Here is a 23,059-nt window from a genome sequence, read left to right as displayed (position 1 = left end):
GCAAATCATGATTGTGACAGGAGCGAAACGAATTTCAAAAGTTTTAGGAAGTATGAAGAGTTCCGGTCTGTCTTCCTGGAAAAGTTGATTGTTTTATTTTTAGTGGATTCGATAGAAGAAGAGCATTGGGCGAAGTCACTCATACAAAGTGCGTTTTCGTGTTCAATCTTGCACAAACAGATGATTTTGTTCAGTTTTGTAATCATGATGGACCTGAAGTGTCAAGTCATGTAGCGGTAGAGCACTAGTTGGGGACAAATTCAGATCAACTCAAATCAGTTCATAAATGAAATCAGTTTATAGTTTTCATATTAACGATGAAATGATATATGAAATGGATCATAAATGAACTGCAAAAATCTAGTGAAGCTATGATCCGCGCAGTTATGAACGCAATTTTTGCAATTGCGTAGAAAAGCCTGTGAGGATCATAGCTTCACTTGATTCATATCCACAGTTCATATATGATCCATTACATATGTCATTTCATCGTTGATTCATTCCTCACGGGATTACTAGAACTCACAATTGACCAGCTCCCAACGTCAGTGGCTTCATAGCTCAGTTGGTTAAAGCGTCGCACCGGTATCGCGAGGTCTGGGTTCAAACCTCGTTGAAGTCCTGAATTTTTCAGGCTTCTCTACGCAATTGCAAAAATTGCGTTCATAACTGCGAGGATCATAGCTTCACTTGAGTTTTCATTTTGTGAATTATTTTGTTAAGGGTGACATGGATTTTGTTTTGCAGATCCACCAAAGATTATTGTCGCACCTTCACCTCAGCAAGTTGTGGAAGGACGTGGAGTAAGCCTTTTCTGCAATGCCACCGGCAATCCAAAGCCGAACATTACGTGGACTAAAAACGGCAACAGCAGTGTACTCTCAACATCCGAGATGCTAAATATTTCCAGACTCGCTTGGAAAGATGATGGAGGGATCATCAAGTGCAAAGTCCAAAATAATCAAGGGTCAGAAGAAGCCACTGCTGAGATTACTTTGTGGTGTAAGTAGTGAATAACGGTTAACTCTTACGGTTGATTAAAAAAAAAACCTTATTACCGTTATCTATGTAAAACGCAATTTTAATTTTTCTATGTCTTTTAGAGTGTCTTCAAATGTTCCCATAGGAATCTGGTTTCTACCAGCTCCTCACGTAGTTTCCTCGAACATAGACCTCGTTCATAATTGTTGCCAAATAACATTCTTTTGTTTTAATGCTAATAAGCCTTTCTAGCCTCGTTATAGCGAGGAAATTTCAAAAGAATATTTGTTCCAAAATGAGGGCAGTAAGTCTAATTAACATGCATATAAAAGAATATAAAGGCGGTTACCATGTGTTTCCCTCTTGATTAAAACTGTCTTCTGCGGTAAAAGGCAGCTCTTGCAGAATTCATTAATTATCGTTCCAGATCCTTCCGCAATTAATGCCGTTCCTGACAATTACACTGTCCTCGAGGGAAACAATGTCACACTGTATTGTAACTCAACTGGTAAACCATCTCCAAACATCACCTGGACCAAAGATGGTAACTCAACAATTTTGCATCAAGGAGAGGTATTCATCATTACCAACATACACAGGGATGCCTCTGGAGATTATACATGTACTGCTTGGAATGGAGTTGGAGAACCGAAGAATGAAATTGCTACAATTGCTGTACTCTGTAAGTTTTAAAATAGATGAGCTCCAAGAGCTATTACCAGTTTGCTTTCTTAATAAGGGCAAGTCTGACTTGTCAAAACAAACATTTGTAGCTGGATGGTGTTAGACATGGGGCAGCAGGTAAAGGAAGGCTGTTGTGAAAGGTTCTTCACAATGAACCATAATACTGCCTAAGGAACGTAAGACCCTCTTTGCAAATGGTGATAATTTGAAAACAATTTATTTTGACACGGCTGCCAGTTCAGTAACCCAAGCTTGGCAAGAGGAAATGCCGTGGAGCAGATTATAAAGTAAACGTAAAGTAAAGCAACCATATTTAACGTCGATAACTCGTAACAGTAATTCAACTGACAAACCTGAGGTCGACTGTGCGCTCATTTTACTCACCCCTCTCCATCCGTTCTCCGTTTTACGGGTATTTAAAGCTACTTAGCTACACGGAAAGGAAAGAAGTCGAAACAAGGATGCGAGATCCGGGAATCGAACTCAGGACCTCTTGCACCATGGCCGCGCTTTAACCGACTGTGCCACCCTCGCTCCTCGCATATGTTTGTGGTGCATTCTCTATGATTGTTTGCCACGAATTCGGGGAAAATTATATATTGGATTACAAGGCGTTGTAACCAAAGGAATCTGTATAAGTGACTTAAACTGGTAATTAAGATACTACTCATCGTGCTTTCCCTAGATCCTCCTACCATCCTTTCTGCTCCAAACAACCAAACCGTCCTCGAATACAGTGATGTCAGCTTCTTCTGTCATGCAACCGGCAACCCACAACCACGCATCATCTGGACTCAACAAAACAGTACTACTGTTTTACATCAGGGAAACACTTTCACTATCCCAAATGTCACCAGGGATTACAACGGAAAAGGATATCAGTGCACCGCTCAAAACAACGTCACTCAAAATGCTCGTGCATATGCCAGTTTAAGTGTCCATTGTAAGTACCAATGCTTTTTAACGCTCTAATCAATATTACCAGAAACCCATAAGGGTTGAAACGTGTAACGCGCGTTCACAGCTTCCGACTATTCAGTGCGAACTGATTGGTTGAATGTTTCAGTGCTAAGTACCATATTTGGAAACCCCTCGCTGTTGTTGTTCCAAATATGGTACTTAGCAAATTGAATATTCGGGGGCTTGTTTCTCAGCACACAAGGGGCCGTTACACGTTTCAACCCTTATATGAGTTTCTGATATTACATCATAAAATGCACGCAGCCAAGCCGACCAGCGAGCGCTTCAAATTACTATCTCGAATAAGACAAACAGAAGGACGTCGCAGGTGAGGGTTTCAGGGATGGGGTGCAGTGATGACGTAGTGGTGAGAGTACTCGCCTCCCACCAATGTGGCCTGGGTTCGATTCCCAGAATCTGCTTCATATGTGGATTGAGTTTGTTGGTTCTCTACTCTGCACCGAGAGGTTTTTTTCCGGGTTCTCCCCTCACCTCAAAAGCAACATTTGACTTCATTTGCGTTAATTGTTAATTTCAGTTTACAGTGTCCTCAATTGGTGCTCCAGCGCTAGAACGACTTTACACTTAATTAAAGTTCCTTCCTTCCTGCCTTCCTTCACGAACCTAGTAGAAGAGATTCGGATTGATCTTTAAATTTGAATTGAAGTTCAGGTCTTGGTCGCACTCTCACATTGTTTGACTACCAAAACATTGACCAGCGATCGAACCTACCGAAGAAGCGTCAGTCGTAACTATGGAAAAAAAGTTTCATTGATTCCTTGTTTTTAGATCCTCCAGAGGTTACAGTATTTACATCAAACATCAACGTTCGGGAGGGCGAGAACGTATCACTTGATTGCTTGCCAACGGGAAATCCAATACCAAATGTCACATGGATCAGGAATAGCGATAAATCTGTGGTAGCCAAAGGGAAACGAGCGGTGTTTCCAATGATAAGCAGAAAAGATTCGGGACTCTTTTACTGCTTAGCGTGGAATGGAGTCGGGAATAACGCCTCTGGAAATGTCAGAATTAATGTCTTGTGTAAGTAAATTTTGGTAATTGTTGTTAAATACAAAATAGTCTAGTTTGTCATTAACGTGAAATTTTAACATTTGCAGCAGCCATTGAGCGTCGTGTCATTTTACGATTTCGTTACCCAATCGCAAAGGCCGTCTTGTGGATGGAAAATATGAAGGAAATTGATAAGCCATGTCATATCTGAATAAATCTACAATCCTGGTCAAAACTGTCGGGACAATTCGTGCTTTTCCCCCTCCCCCCATTACAATGTTGATTTTTCACGGTCTCCAAAATCAGGATCCGTTCATCTATCGCTGGCATGTTTCAACATTGTGTGGGGGGAAGGGGGCGCAAAAAAAGCAGCGAAAGAAGAACAAACGTTGCTCATATAACGATGGAAGCATGTACAGTAAATTCTCTACTTTTCGCCCAAACTTTGACAGGTGTCCCGAAGTGTTTTGACCCGGATTGTAGTTTGTGACTTACCATTTTGTTTGCTTTTATATCTGGCACTGTTATTAACATAGAAGCACTGTATCACGATCTCACCAGCCAAGTTGCAAAGGTTTCCTTTGCACAAAATTCGTTTAGTTTCGCCCCATTTTGTCAGGTTCAGTATTATCGCTTTCATAATGTGGTTCAACTAGGTGACCAGTTTACACTTGAGCATTTCAACGTCGTCTTAGCATTTAAATTTGACGTTAATTCTCAAATCATTACAGATGCAGCAGAAATTGTATCGCATCCTGTGGACCAAGTGGTTTGGGTAGGGCAACAAATTACACTCTCCTGTGGTGCCATTGGTAATCCTGTGCCCAATATCACTTACTCGATTGTTGGTGACAATGGCACAGTTTCCTTTGGTAGAACACTTGTCATTGGCGCATCTAACATACCGTACGTTAAATCGTACACCTGTACTGCTGACAATGGATTAGAAGCACCGGTGTTGGCTAATGTGACTGTTACTGTTTTAGGCAAGTCTCGTCTTATCTCATATTTTGCTAAACTGATTTAGAGAGATATCATAATTAGTAGTTCTTGAGGCTATCCCAAAATTACAGGCACAATCGTCATCCGTTATCTTGTCCTTCCTATGGCGACAAGTAGGATTTATAAAGGACTCTTGATTTCTGTTATTGCTTTTGGTTCTTTCTTAGAAGTAATAGTTTCTTCATTTCTGAGAATTTTAGTCCTGAAATTTAAAATCGTGCGACCCAACAGGAATCATCTAAAAGGGCAGTTTAAGTTGAACATGTTAAACTAGTTTCCGTAATTCTCCGATAACGTTGTATTGTAGTAAAAATGCGCTCATCGCTGACTTCCACTCCATAGACAAGAAGAGATAGACATGCAGAGAAATATAGATACAATAGACCAACTCGGCTAACTCAATGTTGTATCCAATTCAAACCTCTCGGGGTTATGATTGTTTGTGTGTTGAATTTGCATGACAATAAAGCATTCACATTTAAATCCGGATATGGAAAACTTGGAACGAAACGTTTTATTCCCAAAAGATTTGAGTTGGGTACAACATTGAGTCAGCCGAATTGGTCTATTTAATTTCTTTCTGTCGTTTTTTATTTCATCTGTGAAATTTTCTCTACAGTACGACCTTGCTCTGCCAATCCTTGTTTTAAGGGAAACTGCACGGATATCCAAGGAACAACCTACAATTGCACCTGTGGTTATGGTTATAAGGGCAAAAACTGTGATGAACCGAGTATGTTAAAACAGTTAATTTCTTTTAAAGATTGTATTGCCATTCTTCATGCCTTTCAGCACCACTTTCTTCATGTGGTACTACCTATTGCTGTTGTGTAGGGCGGTTCTTGAGACTGGGGAAACATGAAACGCGAAAGTGGTAACTCAAAAAGTTTTGAATTGTCCTCGATCCCAAATTGACCTGCTCCCAACTCTGAGTGGCTTCAAAGCTCATTTGGTAGAGCACTGCTCAGGCATCGCAGAGGACATAAACCTTCGCAAATTTCCGTTTCGTAAACAGTCAATGCCATTTCAACGGCACTTGGAAAATTTTTCTCTTATGGGTTTTTTTAAATAAAGATACCCAAACCTAAAAGAACTATAGAAAAATACAGAGAAATCGTGATAAAAGAAAAAGACCGAATTACGTATCAAACCCAGGCTATTGGATTAGCAGCGTACATCACTCAGCACTAGACTATCGAGTTGCACAGCCAAAACTTCAAAAATTTTATACATTTAACTACTTTGTTTAAAGTATAGTAAAATAGTTGATTGAAGTAGTAAAAGTAACATTATCCTCAACGTAAGGCAAACGCCTAACACCATAATCATTTCTTAGGCTTTGTTTCTCAATCTGGGCGCAATTTTAGCCGTTTACGAAAGGAAAATAAGCTAAGCCGCTTGAATTTTTCAGTTGTCTATAAAGTGAATTGCTTCTGTCTTTCGTAAAAAAAAGCATTCAGTCGTAACTCAATTTCCTTAAAGACTAATCAGATCACAGGCGTTGATTCTTTTGTCTGTGCAGACAATTTGAACTAGCCTTTATTTATTATTTTCACAGCGCAGGCAAACACTTTCGTCATTGAAGGAGAAATAACTCTAGACAGGACTAAATTCCAATATCACGAGGACTACAAGAACCATAGCAGTGCACGGTTTCTCAACCTGAGCACAACGTTCATCCGAAATGTAAGTTGATGATGATGATAATGTCCAAGACCGAGGGCATTGATCACGTGAACGCTCTAATACGCCCCCCCCCCTCCCTCGCTTGTAGCCTCAAGTTCGTAATAAGGCCCCCCTCCCCTCGAATTTTTTGTAATAACACACGCGGCAAAATGAGGTTTCAAAAGCTGATTTTATGAACAATGTCAGTCTCGCAAACTTGCCTAGCGGTCTAAATATAATGCCAAGAAAAACGAGTGCGTGCGAAAGGTTTCGATTTTAAATGACCAAAAAGACAACCTACTATACAGTTTATACCGTATACGAAATTTATTAAAGCTGAGTGAGGTTTAAGAAGACTGGTATTTCGACTCTCGAGTTTTTAATAAGCTCCCTCTACGAGCTTCCGGGGGGCACTTATCGGGGCGTTAACGGTAGCTGCATGCGTAAGTTACAGCATCGATAAATTGCAAAAATAAAATCAAAGTGTAGGCAATAAGCCATTTCCGAGTTCATGTCTGCCTCCTCTTCAAAACGAGTTTAAGTGCGAAGTTTTTGTTATGAAAATTAGTTTTTATTCATATGTAAAGTAGAACTAATTACCATCACAAAGACTTCGCACTTAGACTCGCTTTGAAGAGGAGGCAGACATGAACTCGGAAATGGCCTATTGAGAGTTTTCATCTGACGTCACGGCGGCCATGTTGATGTACGGAACAATACAGTAAAATGTCTTTTGGGAATTTGACACAATTATTATACAAAACTTGTGGGGCCATTTTCTATTGTTTTGTACACCAACATGGCCGTCTCATCAAGTGCATGAAATCCAAGAATAAAAGATACATACATTGAAGGTTCGGAAGAATGAAAATATAAAAGAGAGAACCATAATCGGCAACCATCCATCCGCGTGGCTCTGTTTCGTGCTATCACCACCATTCATTTACTTCCAACTTTAGCCACCTCAGCTAACCAGCACTCAATTCTCCATTTATTTCTAGGTTGCGGCTATTTATGGGGATGAGCCACAATTTGGTCACGTCCGAGTGAACAACATATTGTAAGTAATAACCCTTTACATCGTCGTGCTTGATATGTAGTTTGAGGGTCGTTAACCTGTTGTAGGGCGCTAGATTCTGAGTTCAAATCTTGTTCTAGCCCGTTAATATATCTTAGTTTCGTGACTATATTCCACTCCTTCACTATTTAAAAATGTCGGTCCACTGGTTGTCGTCTTTGAAAATTGCTTTTCGTACTGTACTTCTGTTATTACTTATATATCTTCCTTACATAGGCGCACAAGCGTAAGCTCTTAACACGAAATTGCACATATTTTGGTTTCGTTGTCCTTAAATGTACTACACGTCACTTCGTGCTGAGGCGGCTGTCAACTCGTTAATTACATTCTTCATACAGCTGTCAAGGTACTTGCTTGAAACATATTAGAGAACTAACAACACATCCTTCTCTCTCTTGACAGAAATGGAAGCGTTGTGGTAAACTTCACTGTGTTCTTTATCAGAGGATTGAAAACTCCTGATAAAATGGTGGTGGCCTTTAACGATGCTGTTAATAATGGTTCTGTTGCCTTGCTTTCGGTGGAAAAAGGAACACTTCGCCTTATTCTACCACGTATGTTTACTTCCTAACGTACTCAGTCTTCACTGATTAATGTTTAAAGTTAGGGCCCACGTTCACCCTACAGGCATTGCGTGCCGTGAAACAATTTTCATATATGAAAATCCCGTCAAAGCTGAAATTCATCCAATCAGATGGCTTGGTTGAAGGTGGCCCGTTAAAATGGCGCCTTGTATACAATTAAATGAATCTTTCCTCTTTTGCTTCAATTTGTAGCTAGAAATGACTTGGGCATTTGTATTTATTTTCCTGTAAGCCTTTTTTCTCTCAAAAGACTGCACGCTTATTTCGAGTTTTCACTTTTATGATTTAGACTTTAAATCTTTAACGAGTACGTAAAATACAGCAAAACTACGAAAATCAAAATATTCTTCGATACTTTACCCTTAATCAACAATACAAATATATTTATAGACGTTCTTGAGGTAGTGCAGGGAGAAGATAGGTAATATATTGAGCTTGTGGTTCAAATGCAGAATACGTGACATGTAACAGCTGAACGTATCGCGCTTTAAAAGCTCATACAGGTAACGTGACCAAGTTTAAATGCACTTTGATGATATTTCTTAGTGTCTCCTTACAATGGCAGACAGACCCTTCCATGCTTTATCGGGCATTAATCTACCCATGACAAACATCTTGCTTTAATTGTTGTGAAAAATAGGCTCACTATATTTTCTGACTGTTTCTGTGGCAGCAACTTCACCTCCGTCGACCACAATCCAAACCTCACATCCATCAGGAACTTCTCGGAGAGATCGATTTCTGAATGGATGGATGATTGCTTTACTGGTTGTGATCGGTTGCCTTGTTATGCTAGCCTTGGTGTGCGCGATTCTCCACTTCTGTAAGCGGAAAAAGATAAACAAACAAAACAAAGGTATGATAACTGGAAGTGAAATTGTAAATATAAAGTTGCACTTGAACCTCAGAGACTTTTCTGTACAGTGAAATGTGAAGTCCCGCTAGGTTTCAAATGATGCGGGTGGTTAACTGACCTTAAATCCCCTCAGAATAGGCCTTAAACACAGAGCGGCCATGCTGTGTCCCGAGGGATTGAAACCTTTTGTTTTTGCGTATGCACCGAAACTCTTTCCCAAATATTTCAACTTGAGGCTCGGGGTACAAAATCTATTGTCTATGGCCAATATGGGCGCCGCGCGAATAAGGCGCGAATACGCTTTATTGTTTTTTTTTAAATTCCTGTCATTTTGTGCCAGAAATTTCCCACAGATGCGAGAACGGAAAAGGGAACGGTCTTCATACGAATGATAAAGTACCCAGAGAACGTGCAAATACGCGACCTGGAGAGTACGTGAAAGAAGGTCCCACTGTGATGGAACTTACTGATCAGGTACCTTGAAATTTACAATTTAAAGCCCTCTGAGTGGATTAAGGTGGGGAAGGCAAGTAAAGCTTACAGGGGACCGAATACAATAATAATAACTACGTCAGAGAAATCCAAGGGTCTTTATATGCTGGGAATTTGAATATACTGAGCATGCATACTATGCAAAGGCCCAATTATGCGAAGGGAATGTTTCACTAACTTGAAATAAGGTTTATCCAGTTTCCAAGACGAAGGGAATATCAAGCCAAAGTACTTTCCATTGTTTTGTTAAATTCGCAATAAGAACGAAAACTTGCGTCTGTGTATGGGGATGCTCTTATTAATGCGTCGAGTGCAGGTCTACTGACATTATCTAACGCGCTTGCTTCAAACTGTCACTGTTTCCATAAGGAGATCGTTCAAGAAAAAAAGAAAGCTTAAAGTGCCAACCACCTCAACATAGTTTTCAAGTCCACTTTATTTGTTCTCCGAAATTGTCCCATTGTGTTGTTCTTAGAACCTTTGGATTGAAATTCCACTTTTCTATTGGGTTTGGGAGAAGGAAAAAGGATCATACTTCGATCCGTAACCAAGCAATGAAGGGGAATGGGTTTTATACCGGGTTGACGTCATAGACTGCAGGTTCTTTGAAAAACTGCGATGCAAATAATAGACATTTTTCGAATTCACACGGCTGGACTGGATCTAGCATGGAATGGAGGCTAATGCGGGCAAATCTTTTCAAATGCAAATTAATTTGCCCGCATTAGCCTCCATTTCATGCTAGATCCAGTCCAACCGTTAGAATACGAAACTGGCCTATTTAATATGTGACGTCAACCCGGTATCGGACCTATTCCCCTTAATTGCGCGGTTGTGGATCGAAGTATGACCACTTTATCCGTCTTTCAAAGCAAACAATAAAGTGAATTTTCAATCCAAAAGTTCTAAAAATAAAATATATTTGGGAGGATTTCAGAGAATAAACAAAGTGGGAAACTGTACATATTCAATCATTGGTCAGTCTGTCTGTAGACTTTTAAAGAACTAAGAGATTTCGTTGACTGTCATACTGCAGATTGTAAATAACAATACAGTCATGACTTCACGAACCTGAAGTTATTTCATCAAACGCAAGATATTATCGTACGTTTATCGTTTTTCAGAACAAAGGCGTCAATGAAAGAAGCCCAGATGAAGCCCTTGGCGTGAGATTCAGCAACGGAATATCTGAAATGTCCAATGGTAGGTGGAAAAAGTGACCACGGAATTTTTCAAAACTTCTATAGACCTGAAAAAGTGTACTATCGAACTAAAGCACGTGACTGTGGAAGTTGATGGTGTTAGTAACCGCTGTCTTGGTTTTCACGCCTTGAAAAATCAGACCTTCCAATTTGGCTCATCATCGATTTTCTGTTTTTTGTTTGATTTTTTGTTGCAGTGTTTCATTCTACTTTTTGGGTGTCATGAAATTACATCATCTTGCGTGACATAGCCACTTTAAATCCACTCCAACCAGAACACTGTTCATGTCACCTCCCAGGTCCTTCACTCAAAACAAAATTCTGGACATAACCCCTAACAGTGTCCATTTTATTTCCTTTAAAGGTGCTGTGACATCAAAATTGTGAGGGTTAAGAAAAGAAAAATACACATTGTTATGCAATGTACTTATGTGCTATTCTTTGGCTTTTTAGCAATTCGTTGAAAGAATTAATAAATGTTAAAATGACTGTAAATTAATATTGAAATGAAATAAAACCAGTGAAATGACTTCGAATTCATTAAATGTATTATCATAGTGTGTAATTTTTTGCCTCGCTCCATAAGAAAAGATAACAAAGAAGATCAATCCCCTCCCCTATATATCTTGTAGACTTGTCTCGTTCCCCAAGTCGAACGCTGCAGAAAGCAGAGATGAGCGACAATAAATAACACTTGCTAGAGACGTAAGGTATTGAAAAACAAGCGCAAAAGCAAAGGACAGTCAAGAATAGTCGAGCTTCTTTGTACATTTCACAAAATGAGTCCGTCAAGTAGCTAGACTTGAAAAGTCTGAAAACCGATAACGAGATCTTAGCAACCTCAAATAAACAATACAGTTTTAGTTAAGCACAAATGGCCTCTGTAAAAAAGCTGGAGTGGAAGCCCCGGACATGGATCCAAAGGGGTTTCGCCTTTTTTGGTAACGGGCTCTCTTTGCCATTAAATTATGCGAAACGGGTTGTTGGAGGTGGTAATCACTAAGTGATACTTTGTTTACTGACGAAGACTACAAACACTTTTAAGCCATGCTTTAAGTACTGTTATTATATGGCTGGTGTTCCTTGCCGTTATAACGCGCGCTCTGATTGGCTGAGAGCAGCTAAGCGCTTGGACATTATTCTCCCGTTGCGGTAATGCCCACGGGCCGATTGTGGATTATGAAAATTAGCTTTTTTTCTTCTTTACAACCGTTCTGTTAGCCATGTCATAAAAAAATTCATTACCTCGACCGTTCGGTCGTTAAAGCAAAATATCAAACCTCGGCCTAACTGTAATAGGGCAAGGCGTCAGTTTGAGATTTTGCTGTAGAATGACCTCTCTCTCGGTTATTAATTAAAGTAGTTATTAATAAACGAGCAGGAGAGTTTTATCGGGTTTTAAACCATGAGGCAAAGGAATTGACCGTGACCCAGCACAATCTTTTGTTTTGGTCTCGCATGGGTTCCCAAATTATTTGCGCATAATTTAATCGAGGGATTTGATTGGTTATTGTATCGAAAGAGGTGTGTTTTGTGCAGAGTCAAGGCCAAAAATACGGACGAAAACATCAAACAAAAGAACTTGTCGAGTTTCATAACCAACTTTGTTCGATAATTTGGTCAGGGCTTTAGTAATACTATTTTATGTAATGAATTATCTTGTAAACGCACGTGACGTTTTCTCGCTGACCCGATAGTCTGTTTCGTTCGTAAATCATGAAATTATTGATTTTTTGACGCAGACGCGTTAAAAATGCAAAATATGCCCATTGTTGTCACTAGACCACTGTGATAGCTTTCACAATTAAAATTTTATTCTCGTTTTACATGGAATACTTGGAAGCAATACTTAAATTCAATATAAACTTTCAAAACTAGAGAAGTCTGATATAACACGGGTTTTAAAATACAATTCTATATAAGAGAAATAAATAAAATTACTTTGGAATTGTTTAAATCTATTTTACAACCCAATGTTACTGCATCGTTTCGATTTCTAGTGATCCATAATTGCCTTTAGGGGAAGACATTGTTGCAAAGTGGGAAATAGTCTCTAAAAACGTTAACAAAATTATAAAAGAAAACCAGGAGTCTTCCTCTGAAGTTCTAAACGTTACAGAGTCGTGTTTATCGTTCCGATCATGTGAAGAAAACGTTTATTTATACAGATTATACACGGATTTAACATATAAAAAATACAAATTTAAATCTGACAGGTATCCGCGTATAAAAAGATCCCCGATGAATACGGACATCGCTGTTTTATTGTTTTTTTTTTTCCAAATTTAAAAAAATTCATTTCATTTTTCAATCTAGTGACGAGCAGGAATCCAGAAACTTTTCTCAAGTTTAAAAATAATAATCTTCAAAATAAATTAAGTGGCATGGATCCTTGTAATCCTAAATGTTAATGCATGTAAAGGAAATTCGGCGAGCCATGCCAATCTATGGTCCTGCACCATGTGTCCACACTCCGAATCTTTTCGAGCGCAATTCTTTCTCGTATCACGAATCCCTCTCTTTGCGTAAAGAAGACGTCCCAAGCTTCGGAAGCACGGATAACATTGCGCTTATTCTTTTCTTGAATATGTGTTTCAAAAACCAGCTTTTTATATCCAATATATAGTACTCTTGCTATTACTTTGCTATAAGAAACAGGTTCAAGGATTGTCTCGGTCTGCATGCGTTAATCAAATTTGTTTCGTTCCACGAGTACCACCTTAAAAACACCAGTTTTAGAGACAACCACTCTTCCATGTCTGATAATAGCTTCCAGCTTGAATGGTGAATTTTGGTTTTACTGCTGCTAAAGTTGTGACACCGCTTCCTCTGCGCCAGTTATCAAATGGATTACAGAATTCGTTGGGTAGGCTTCCTCTAGTTTGGAAAAGGCAGTCTGAAACTATTAAAAGTGAAATTATAAGATCAAGTTACTATCGCCAATCTTATCAATAATGGGCTAACGCACTCTCATAGCTAAAGTTTTTGAAAAACAACAATTATTGAAGTGCTACTATTCAGGTTTTGAAGGTGTGTTTGCTTAACACCTGAGCTTTGATTCTTATCCATAAGCTGTTTACTTTGAGTGCAAGCTTTGGATTGCATGCTCCGCCATTACTCAAGTTCAAAACTGACTGATTGGATCTCAAAGGGCTGGATCTAGGGAAAAGTGACGTCATTTATTTACTAGAATTTCAGCCAGTAAATGCAGCTAATTCATATGTGAAAAAACGGCTACGTGTAATCACTTCGAGCTTTGATTCTTATCCATAAGCTGTTTACTTTGAGTGCAAGCTTTGGATTGCATGCTCCGCCATTACTCAAGTTCAAAACTGACTGATTGGATCTCAAAGGGCTGGATCTAGGGAAAAGTGACGTCATTTATTTACTAGAATTTCAGCCAGTAAATGCAGCTAATTCATATGTGAAAAAACGGCTACGTGTAATCACATCGAGTTTTGATTGGTTTACTGGATTGTCTCCGTCCTTTTCGATCGGCCAAGGTAATTACTTTGGTTTTGGTATTACGATACTCGACTGAAAATCGCTCCACATAACATTGTCAAGATGGATTCGATGCACCCCTTCCCCGTCCAGGTCCCAATTCCGTATGAAACCATTACATACGGGTTGAGTTCATTGGTTTTGTTTTCTTCACCAGGAGGATATCCCAATCCTCTAAAAAAAGATCCCGATTTTATTCTTAATTTGAAATTATTTGAGTATACTCGAATAGTACTACAGTGCTTAATAAATTGAGAGGTAAGCAAAGTAGCCTACTTAGAGCCATACCCTCTACGGATACACGTAGGCTATAAGCAAAGTTGATTATCACGAAATGAAAGAGTTGGTTTCATTCACGTCAGTCTGCGGGTGTAAACATTCCAAATTTAGAGCACATCACTGCACTCTATCCTACGATAGACCACTTGTAGCTATCTGGTAAAAGTTATCGATTAACATGCGAAACCAAACTGGTCCTATACATTTAGAACACACGAAATTTGCAAGCAGCCAAAGATTCGCATTGTTCCAATTCCTTCAATCTTACCTCACTCATTTTCCCGATACTATCACTCAAGGCACCTTTAACGCTGGGTATCTAAGTGTTTAAAACAAACAGCAACATTAATATTCATAGTTCACTTCACACGAACTGACACTTGACTGAGAACAAAGGAGTCGATCTTTTATGGCAAGACATAAGATTTATTACAAAAAAATGAACTTTAAGAATTGCTTAATTTCATTTTCGAACTTCTCGAGAGCCGCCATCTCGAACAAATGTGACCTAAGACGGGTGCCCTATTTTAATGCATCTCGATATTTTTATAGTCGGCGGCACCGGGGATAGTCGTAAAGAAAAAAAACAAGGTATTCTGAAATTCATTAAATTCGTACACAAACACTTTTGATAGTGAACATTATGTTTGGTTTAAAGTTGCTTTCTACTGGAGTGGATTTTCCTTTTAGAAAACAGAGAGATGCTACTCATTTTTTTGCCATGCGTACAAGCGTCACGTCAAGACGAGAGAACTGAAATCGTAGACAAACTTACCTCGCCCATCCTCAAGTTATTCTCACTCATTGCAGCTTTTACGTCGGGCAGCTATTGTATAAAGCAAAGAGCAACCGTGCCATAATTTAGCGAAAGAAGACTATATATAGAGCGGTATTGAACTAAGATATTAAGGGGCTGTGTCTTTCGATGAGAATAATACTTCAGATTTACGATATTTTGTGTTTATCAGCACCGACTCTTTCAATGGCCTCAAAATGCCGCTGAGTGGAGCACTCATATGGAGGCAGTGCGACCCAGGGGTTAGGGCGCTTGCCTTGTAGTCCCTGGTTCAACCTCTCGGCTGCACTTGTAAACAGCCCTCTAGTTTACTTCCGGCTATTTGGGATTCTTAAAAGTTGTTTCCGTGTCGTTTCGTTGATTGTGTCTCGTTGGCCCTGAGAAGCCCCTATGGGAAGCGCGATATGCAATATGGCGGATTTGATACGCGCGTGTAATGCTGGTATTCCTGCGGCCAGTACTGTATATGCATGTACAATAGATAGCTTACCTCGCCCATTCTGACGTCATTGGCACTAAAAGAACCCTTTAAGCTTGGGAACTGCATGGATAGCAAAAAGAGTTATTATTATATACGTTAAATTTTGATCAAAATCTAATTTGGTAAATTGTCAGTTGCAAATATAAAGATTAAAGTTGAACATTTCAAGTAATCGAGGAGAATGGCAACTCTCAAAAACACAGATGATTGAATTGTGGTTTTTCTAAGGCGTCCCTAGAGAAAGAGAGGAAGTGGTCTACATTCATGAATTTCATTTTTTTAGGATCGGAGGGGGGTTTTAAAGAAGACCAGAATCGAAGCGAAAGAACTCCCAAGCGCAAAAAATATCTGATTCTCATAACGATTCTTCCGGTCAGCAGGGAAAACTAAGATATCTGACCAGTTCGATAACATTAGCAGTCGTAGTGAAGATCTATTTTAGGGACGTTAGGTAGCCACTGTTATTTTTTTTCTGAGACTCCGCAAAAGAGCGCGAAGTCCATGATTGACGGACTAAGTGTATCGAAACCGACTGAAAGTCGTTGTTCTTGGTGCTGACCAAAACAATCGCGGTAGAGTTAACGCAGCATACAAGAAAATAATACAAGAAAACAAACTGGTTCTCACCTCGCGGCTAACTCTGATGTCACTAAAACTCACAGCCCCATTTAGATAAGGAATCTGTGGAAAGGTTATTTCAGTTAGTCTTTATTAGTGCAAAGCTCGTTCAACGCCATAGTGTTTTCACTTGACGTCACAGCGGCCATATTGGTGTCCCTAAACAAAGGAAGGGCGGCCATTTTGGTGTCCCCAACTAACCCTCCGGGAATTGAGCTCTATTATTATACAAGCCTTTTCTTTTGTTTCGGTGGAAAAACAAGGTTACTGATCGCGTAAGTGAAAACAATTTATATAGGTTTTACTTGGCTGCTAATGGTTTGCTGCAAGCATGTCACGCATGTCACGCTGGTGTTTCATGACAAGGAGAGGTTTTCGCACTACCTGATGTGATAAAAGTGGAGATAGAGGAGGAGTTACATAAAACTTTGTCAAATGTTTGACTTGAGGCGGATTACATTACAATATAATGTATTCCCAAGGTCCAATTGTTGGCCCACACTTGTTGGATGGCAATGCTAGGGAAAACGTACAACCGATGCTGGCCACTATCTGTCGGGCAATGTTGGCCCATCATGTTGGCCTTGCAACACGTACCTCTGTACTACCATTGAAGTCTCCATAGAAGGCTCCGGGACCAACATGTGCCTCTTTTGCATCTACAGGCCTGCTAAATGAAGGCAAACAAACTAAGTACCACAAAAACATCTACATAATAATTTTCTATCGTCCACTAGAATTCTTTGGCCTATTCGGAAATTTGACCAAATAATAACAACCAGAACGCTGCAAACAAAGATGGCGGGGAACTGAACGTACAGAAGAGAGAAATTTAAAAAAAAATAGTAGCAACAAGGAAAAAATTGCTTTAACTTTGCCCACACTGCCTCGGATTTCGGCCATCTTTACTCAAGACCCGAAATTGTCTCCACTTTCTATTGTTCTTCCATAATACTTAGCAATTGCTTCATATGCACGCCCTGCATCCAACTACAATTGTAGCACGCATTGTTTCATCAAATCTAACTCAATTCTGAACAGTTTAAATTTTACTAAACTAGCAGATGTGTTGTTCCAGTTTCTCAAAATGACTGGCCTCAGTTTCCATATAAGGTCATGTAGTATATGAAGTATTACTGAAAACTGAACTACGGATATCAGATTTCCAGCATTTTTCATTAGCTTGCCGGAGACAGGCTATCAGTTAATATACCTGCTATACTTAATATGGTCAAGGAACACGTTAGAAATAAAGTGAGCTCAAAACAACCGACAAAAGCCGTTTTGGTCCGGAATTGACCGAGGCAGAAATCGATGCTTCAGTGGAAGAGTTCTTGATCCTGGAGTTTTTAATAAAACGACTATTCTACTCGGGCTTGTTGGATATTAAAATGATTCAAGAGAAAATGAGGGGACAGAGAGGGAGGCTCCCCGTCCAGCCCTTGCGATATGTCATGTCCACGAAAGTTATTTTTAGACGAGCGGAAGTCTTTGTTAGCGGAAGTCTGTCTTTCGAGACGTCCGCATGCATTTTGAAAAGACATAATGAATGTAGATATTTATCAGCCTTTCACGTGCGCCGCCATTTTCACTTTTCACTAAGAACCTGAGAGTGAGGCAAAACTACATGCGGACGTCTCGGAAGACAGACTTCCGCTAGAGCAAAGACTTCCGGTCGTCTAAAAGTAACTTTCGTGGACATGACATATCCCGGCCAACGCTCTGAGCCTCCCTCTCTGTTCCCTCATTTTCTCTTGAATGATTATAACCAACTCGGCGCTACGCGCCTGATTGCTTATCTATTACTTCATATCCAGCGTGCCCTCGAAGGATTATGGATAATTGTTAAATAACCGAGGTAGAGAGAGCCAATCAAATCACTAGAAACGAAATATCCGAGATTGAAAATTAATTTTACTAATATTAGCAAATGTAAAATGGCGTTCTTACCTCTTTTCGAAGCTTTCCGGTTGAGTTGACTTCGCCTTTTCATCTGTGAAGACAAAAAAAATGAAAGCAAAGAAATAAGAATAACTGAAACCTTCAATTTAAAGGGAGAGTATTAAAGTATTGCGCATGTTCTAGCCGTAGGGAATGTCACCGTTTTTAAGCCAATCGGAAGCGACGTTATAATTCGTGCGGGAAATTTACACGTACGCGTGAGAATCTCGCTCAGCCATTGGCTATTGTTCTGACACAAAGAGCGTTTGTTCTGGGACAATAGGGCATCCACGACACGTCACAATTATTCAAGATGGCGGCGCCCGGGAAATTTGAAGGCCAAAACAAGCGTTTTTAAAATACACTTTTTTTCGGATAAAAACGCTTTCATTGAAAAATAGTTTGAACAATTTTAATTGTAAACCTTATGTTCTGTGGTTTAAACTTATTTGATTGTTTTAGTGGAGGTTTCCTTTAACAATCGAGAAATTTTTATACGCACGTGTAAATTTCCGGCACGAATAGCCCTTATCGGAGTTATCAGCGGTTTTGTCGCATAGACGAAACTAAGGGGTCATTTGACCCTTAAGCCTCTGTTGCATGTAGTTTTAAAAATGTGGCGGGTTTTTATCATTATAGCTCCTGAACGCTCGTACTTGGCTTTATATGTCATATAAATTAGGGCATGGTCGCTAATTGTAAGGTGAACAGCACCATACTTGGCAATTTTATCGCGTGAGTTCGTAATACAATGATCAATAAGCGTGCAGGAGTTCACAGTAACCCTTGTTGGTTCAGTGATTAGCTGGTTAAGTCAGTAAATAGCGAAGATGTGTTGAAGTTTAATAGCGCTGGCTGATATTATGCCTGGCGTGAGATCCACGTGAATATCTCCCAGGAGAAAAAAGTCAGAATTTTCCGCGTCTATTCATCACTACCTCTTGAAAGTCATTGAGGACACTCACCGGAGAATCGGGAGGTCTATAAACAAACAAATGAGTTTGATTTGCATTTGCATGGTTGTGAACCAGGACTCACTTTGAAACTGAGGCATACAGCAACTCGGAAATGGGCTTATCGGCTCAGTTCTGTTTACTTTGTGTCACAAGTCTCAAGGGAGATTTCTAACCAAAAGAATATTCAAATTTAACCAGTAAGCCCCGTAGCCACGAGTGAATACTGATATATCGAACGGGGCCTGTTCTTGGGTTTCATTCACCTGATCAACAGCCATGTTTTTCAACGAAAACAAAAAAAGACGTTAGCATAATAATAGCTTTCAATTCCCGGAGGATTGGATCGGGACACCAACACGGCCGCCATTTCATTGTTTGGGGATACCAACATGGCGGCTGTGACGTCATGTGAAATCCAAGAATTGCTTGCATTTCTGGAGATATGAACTTACCCTGTGCCTTTTTGCTTCTTCTTCCACGACACAATATGACCACTGTAGCAATTAGCACGACGAAAAGAACACCACCACCAATAGCCAAATAAGCCCATATTGGAAAAGCCTCCTCTTCAATTGAACAAATAGGACATATATATCAGTATAAAATAATTCAAACGGCTGGCAAAATTAGTTGAACCTGACTGGTTTTATTTTACAATAAAGTGGCCCTATAACAAGATTAATTAACCAAAACCCCTTGTGTTTAGGTGACCAAAGCCTACATTGCTTACGTTGGCACAACTTTTTATATACCAAGCTCGCACACTGTGTTGATGACCATGAAGAGAAAATAAATGGATTTTTAACTGGAAATCGTGGCAGCAAACTACGCGTCCCTTATCTTAAGGCTTTCACTATGCTTTGTTCTGTTCTAAGGCACAAAAAGAAGAACTGCAGCTACCAAAAAAAAAGTCAGAAGCAACCGCCTTCAGCATTTGATTATAACATTGGGAGCACCCCGAAGATTCCCTGCCAGCATGACGCATAACTTCCTTGTGTACCTTGTAACAGAACACGCGGGAAAGGCTTATTTATTTGTTTAGAAAGGCAATAAGGAAATAAACCGATGGAGACTGAGCAATGGCACATATGCACCATTCGTGAAGCAACCGACCTCCCGTTTCTCGAAAGTCCCGAAACTTTACGGGTCATTTTTGGGTGTCACAATTCCGTTTGTATCTTTAAGAACGGAGAGGATTTAAGTCGTCAAACTTCGCAGTCATATTTGTTTTTGTTACCTTGAAGACATGTTAAAAGATCGCCTTTCCAAAACAAGTGGTTGGTGTTTGACTAATGGCTTTTCGGACCCGAAAAGTTCTCGGGACGTTCGAGAAACGGGCCCCAGCAGGACAGCTTCATTTCTATAGCATATTTTTTATATGGATATAAACAAATTAAACTAGTTTTACAACAAGAAGAAGCAGAAGAAATAACTCAAAATGAAAATCATGAACGTGATAAAAAGATTTGTCATGAAGTTTGTTTCTTAAAGCAAATTCGTATCATATTTTACTAAAATGACCTCTGATGAAGTGGTTCGTGCACGGTTCTGTGAACATTTGCATCATGCATATTTTAGTGGTTCTTTCCATTATGATCGCCCGTTATCATAGGGACTGGGGATATGCCAAAGATCCCTACAAGAAGGAAACCTCTCACAGTCTTTGAAATTTCCACGTTATCGCTTTTATAGATTCAGCTGTTAATGGTTTTGGAAAGTGAGAATAAATAAGCTCCACTGAATGATTCCTTTAACTTACCGGTAGCAATTGTAACAGTGACAGACGCCTCCGGTCCAACTCCCATTCTATTCAAAGGAACACATCGATACGTTCCTTCGTCTTTAGTTGCGACAGAGGCCAATGAATAGAGGCCTTTACTTGTGTGTGTGATCAGTTTGCCATTATGATAAAACTTGTATTCCGGAGAAGGGTTTGCACGTGCCCTGCACGTGATGTCTAGACGTTCTCCTTCCTTCATCTCGCCAGATGGGATGGTTACTTGTGTGTCCTTAGGTTTATCTTTAAAATTAAAAAAAAAAAAGAACGACAACAAATGACAGTGAATTTCGTTTGATTCAAAGTGAACTTAAAACAGCATCTTTTTTTCCCGCAGAGTCTCGGAGAAGTATTTTCCTTTGCTCAATGATGAATTTCTGTGTCGAAATTGGGTTATTGATAATTTCAATCGATTACAAATTGGTGTTTTCGTGTATTGATTATATTGGTGTATTCTCTTGACGTATTCAGAGTATCATATGCATATGAAATTACGAAAATATTCCTGCAGATGACCAAACAATCTCGCTTGGTAATCGTCGTGCAAATACGTCAAGGCTTTTTGCATTCAAACTGGGCGTCGCCATAAATTGTTTAACAAATGCAACACGGCCATCTCAGTTGACTGGGTCCCCCAAAGTGTTTTTTCTTTTTTTTTTGGCGGATAATTATCGGTTGCAACATCGTAAATATATCAGAGACCCTTTACGTTTTTGCGCCCAAGCATATCATCTTATATTCGTTTGCCTTTATGTGTTATAATTCTAGTCAGCTGACATGAAGCTTTCTACTTTAATATTAAAAAGACTGGTCGGAACATAATTTACCCCAAGTAAAGCACCGCAAAAGTATCCCTAAATGTTTTCCTATATTTTTTCTATATCAATTTATTAAAATTTGCGAGACCCCTTGGCGTCATGTAATTCTTAAGTACAAAAAGTATAATACACGATGCTTACATGAAACCATTGCAGGAAATTTGCAATCATTGTTTTATTTCTTTTGGAGGATTTGCGGTTATATATTCGCAGGATATTTGATGAATATTTAAATAACAATTTAAATAACAAAATAGGGTCGTTTGGCGAAAACTAAATGATTGTACTTAATGCTGAATGATATAACCATTGACAATGTATAACTACTTGGACTAAACGAATAAAGTTGTCGGCAAAATAGTTCCAATCGTTTGAAACAGACGTGCAAAATTGTTGAAACTTGAAGCCACAGAGAACACACCAAGCATCCGACCGTCGGATTGAGACCAAAAAGTGACAAGAGAATCGAATAAGGACAACATGTATCCGGCCAAGACAACAAGCTAGAGAAAAACTAACAGGCAAATTGACTGTTTTCCACGTAATGCTATTTTCCTTCTAGGCACGTCTGATGATGGTTGATTTTTTTTTTCACATTTTCGACTAAAGCATCAGAGAAACTTCACCATCTCCTTTTGTTTTCATTTCCTCGGGATCTGGTAAACAGGGTCATTCATATAGAGATTTTGTTCGATGTCGACACGGGAAAAATCTTTTACCAGCAGACGCCGACCCCGTCCGTGACCATCCTGTCCGGATGCCAGCTCAACCAATAACGTACACACCTTATTCCAAAATGGCCACCATTTTAGAATTCTTTTCCTTGCTTGCAAATTAGCCCTTGTTAATTGCCTCATTAAAGGTTAAATATTCTTTTGAATTTTTAGCTTAAGAACGAGGCAGCAAGGGTTAATTTGCAAGCAGGCAAAACAATACTAAAATGACGACCACTTTGGAATAAGGTGTATAAGAGACATGTGGGAACTTGGACACCGAACTTGGTGCAACACGTGACAATTGTCCTGCTCTTTTGCTGGGACTGAAGTGAGGCGTTTTCGGAATTGTAGTATGGATAATAGTTTCGATTTTGACTCGCTGAATACTCGGGAAAGAAAAATCGGGATACGGATCATGCGCTAAACCAGAGTCGAAGGTTACTATTAGGCAATTCACATCGACATTATTGGATTATTGGTAAGAAGAGAAACATAACTAATCTGGCGCCACGACCTTGATTTCCCCACAAAATGAAGGTTACTTCCTCGGTTATCTGTGGATTAATTTACTCTGCAGCACAAAGGCTACAACGCTTGCCTGACGAGGGACAGGGGCACCCAACGAGAATATAGTTCAAAACCACTTAGATATAGC

General features: G+C 39.5%; 2 protein-coding genes across 3 annotated transcripts in view; one reads left to right on the top strand and one right to left on the bottom strand.

Annotated features, from left to right (window-relative positions):
* LOC138029714 (hemicentin-1-like) overlaps window positions 1-11,047 on the top strand; it is a 30,628-nt gene extending 19,581 nt beyond the window's left edge. The window contains exons 23-35 of the mRNA XM_068877469.1: window positions 748-1,002; window positions 1,409-1,663; window positions 2,351-2,608; window positions 3,415-3,669; window positions 4,371-4,625; window positions 5,261-5,374; window positions 6,200-6,327; window positions 7,308-7,366; window positions 7,787-7,938; window positions 8,642-8,824; window positions 9,165-9,298; window positions 10,441-10,519; window positions 10,883-11,047. Coding sequence (XP_068733570.1) covers window positions 748-1,002; window positions 1,409-1,663; window positions 2,351-2,608; window positions 3,415-3,669; window positions 4,371-4,625; window positions 5,261-5,374; window positions 6,200-6,327; window positions 7,308-7,366; window positions 7,787-7,938; window positions 8,642-8,824; window positions 9,165-9,298; window positions 10,441-10,519; window positions 10,883-10,905 — 2,150 coding nt within the window. The 3' untranslated portion in view covers window positions 10,906-11,047. The remainder of the gene's footprint in view (window positions 1-747; window positions 1,003-1,408; window positions 1,664-2,350; window positions 2,609-3,414; window positions 3,670-4,370; window positions 4,626-5,260; window positions 5,375-6,199; window positions 6,328-7,307; window positions 7,367-7,786; window positions 7,939-8,641; window positions 8,825-9,164; window positions 9,299-10,440; window positions 10,520-10,882) is intronic.
* A 1,263-nt stretch (window positions 11,048-12,310) lies between these two features.
* Window positions 12,311-23,059, bottom strand: part of LOC138029753 (peroxidasin homolog) — a 20,625-nt gene continuing 9,876 nt past the window's right edge. The window contains exons 6-14 of one of the 2 annotated variants that reach the window (XM_068877566.1): window positions 20,853-21,113; window positions 19,546-19,659; window positions 18,147-18,189; window positions 16,794-16,866; window positions 16,206-16,259; window positions 15,588-15,638; window positions 15,077-15,127; window positions 14,570-14,620; window positions 12,311-13,420 (exon numbers count right to left, since the gene is read on the bottom strand). In XM_068877566.1, coding sequence (XP_068733667.1) covers window positions 13,325-13,420; window positions 14,570-14,620; window positions 15,077-15,127; window positions 15,588-15,638; window positions 16,206-16,259; window positions 16,794-16,866; window positions 18,147-18,189; window positions 19,546-19,659; window positions 20,853-21,113 — 794 coding nt within the window. In that variant the 3' untranslated portion in view covers window positions 12,311-13,324. The remainder of the gene's footprint in view (window positions 13,421-14,569; window positions 14,621-15,076; window positions 15,128-15,587; window positions 15,639-16,205; window positions 16,260-16,793; window positions 16,867-18,146; window positions 18,190-19,545; window positions 19,660-20,852; window positions 21,114-23,059) is intronic. The other variant, XM_068877567.1, reaches the window with a different exon arrangement.

The sequence above is a fragment of the Montipora capricornis genome, chromosome 13 (genome assembly GCF_036669925.1).
Source record: "Montipora capricornis isolate CH-2021 chromosome 13, ASM3666992v2, whole genome shotgun sequence".
NCBI lineage: Eukaryota > Metazoa > Cnidaria > Anthozoa > Scleractinia > Acroporidae > Montipora > Montipora capricornis.
The sequence above is the reverse complement of the archived record's forward strand: the minus strand, read 5'-3'. Positions and strand labels throughout refer to the sequence as shown.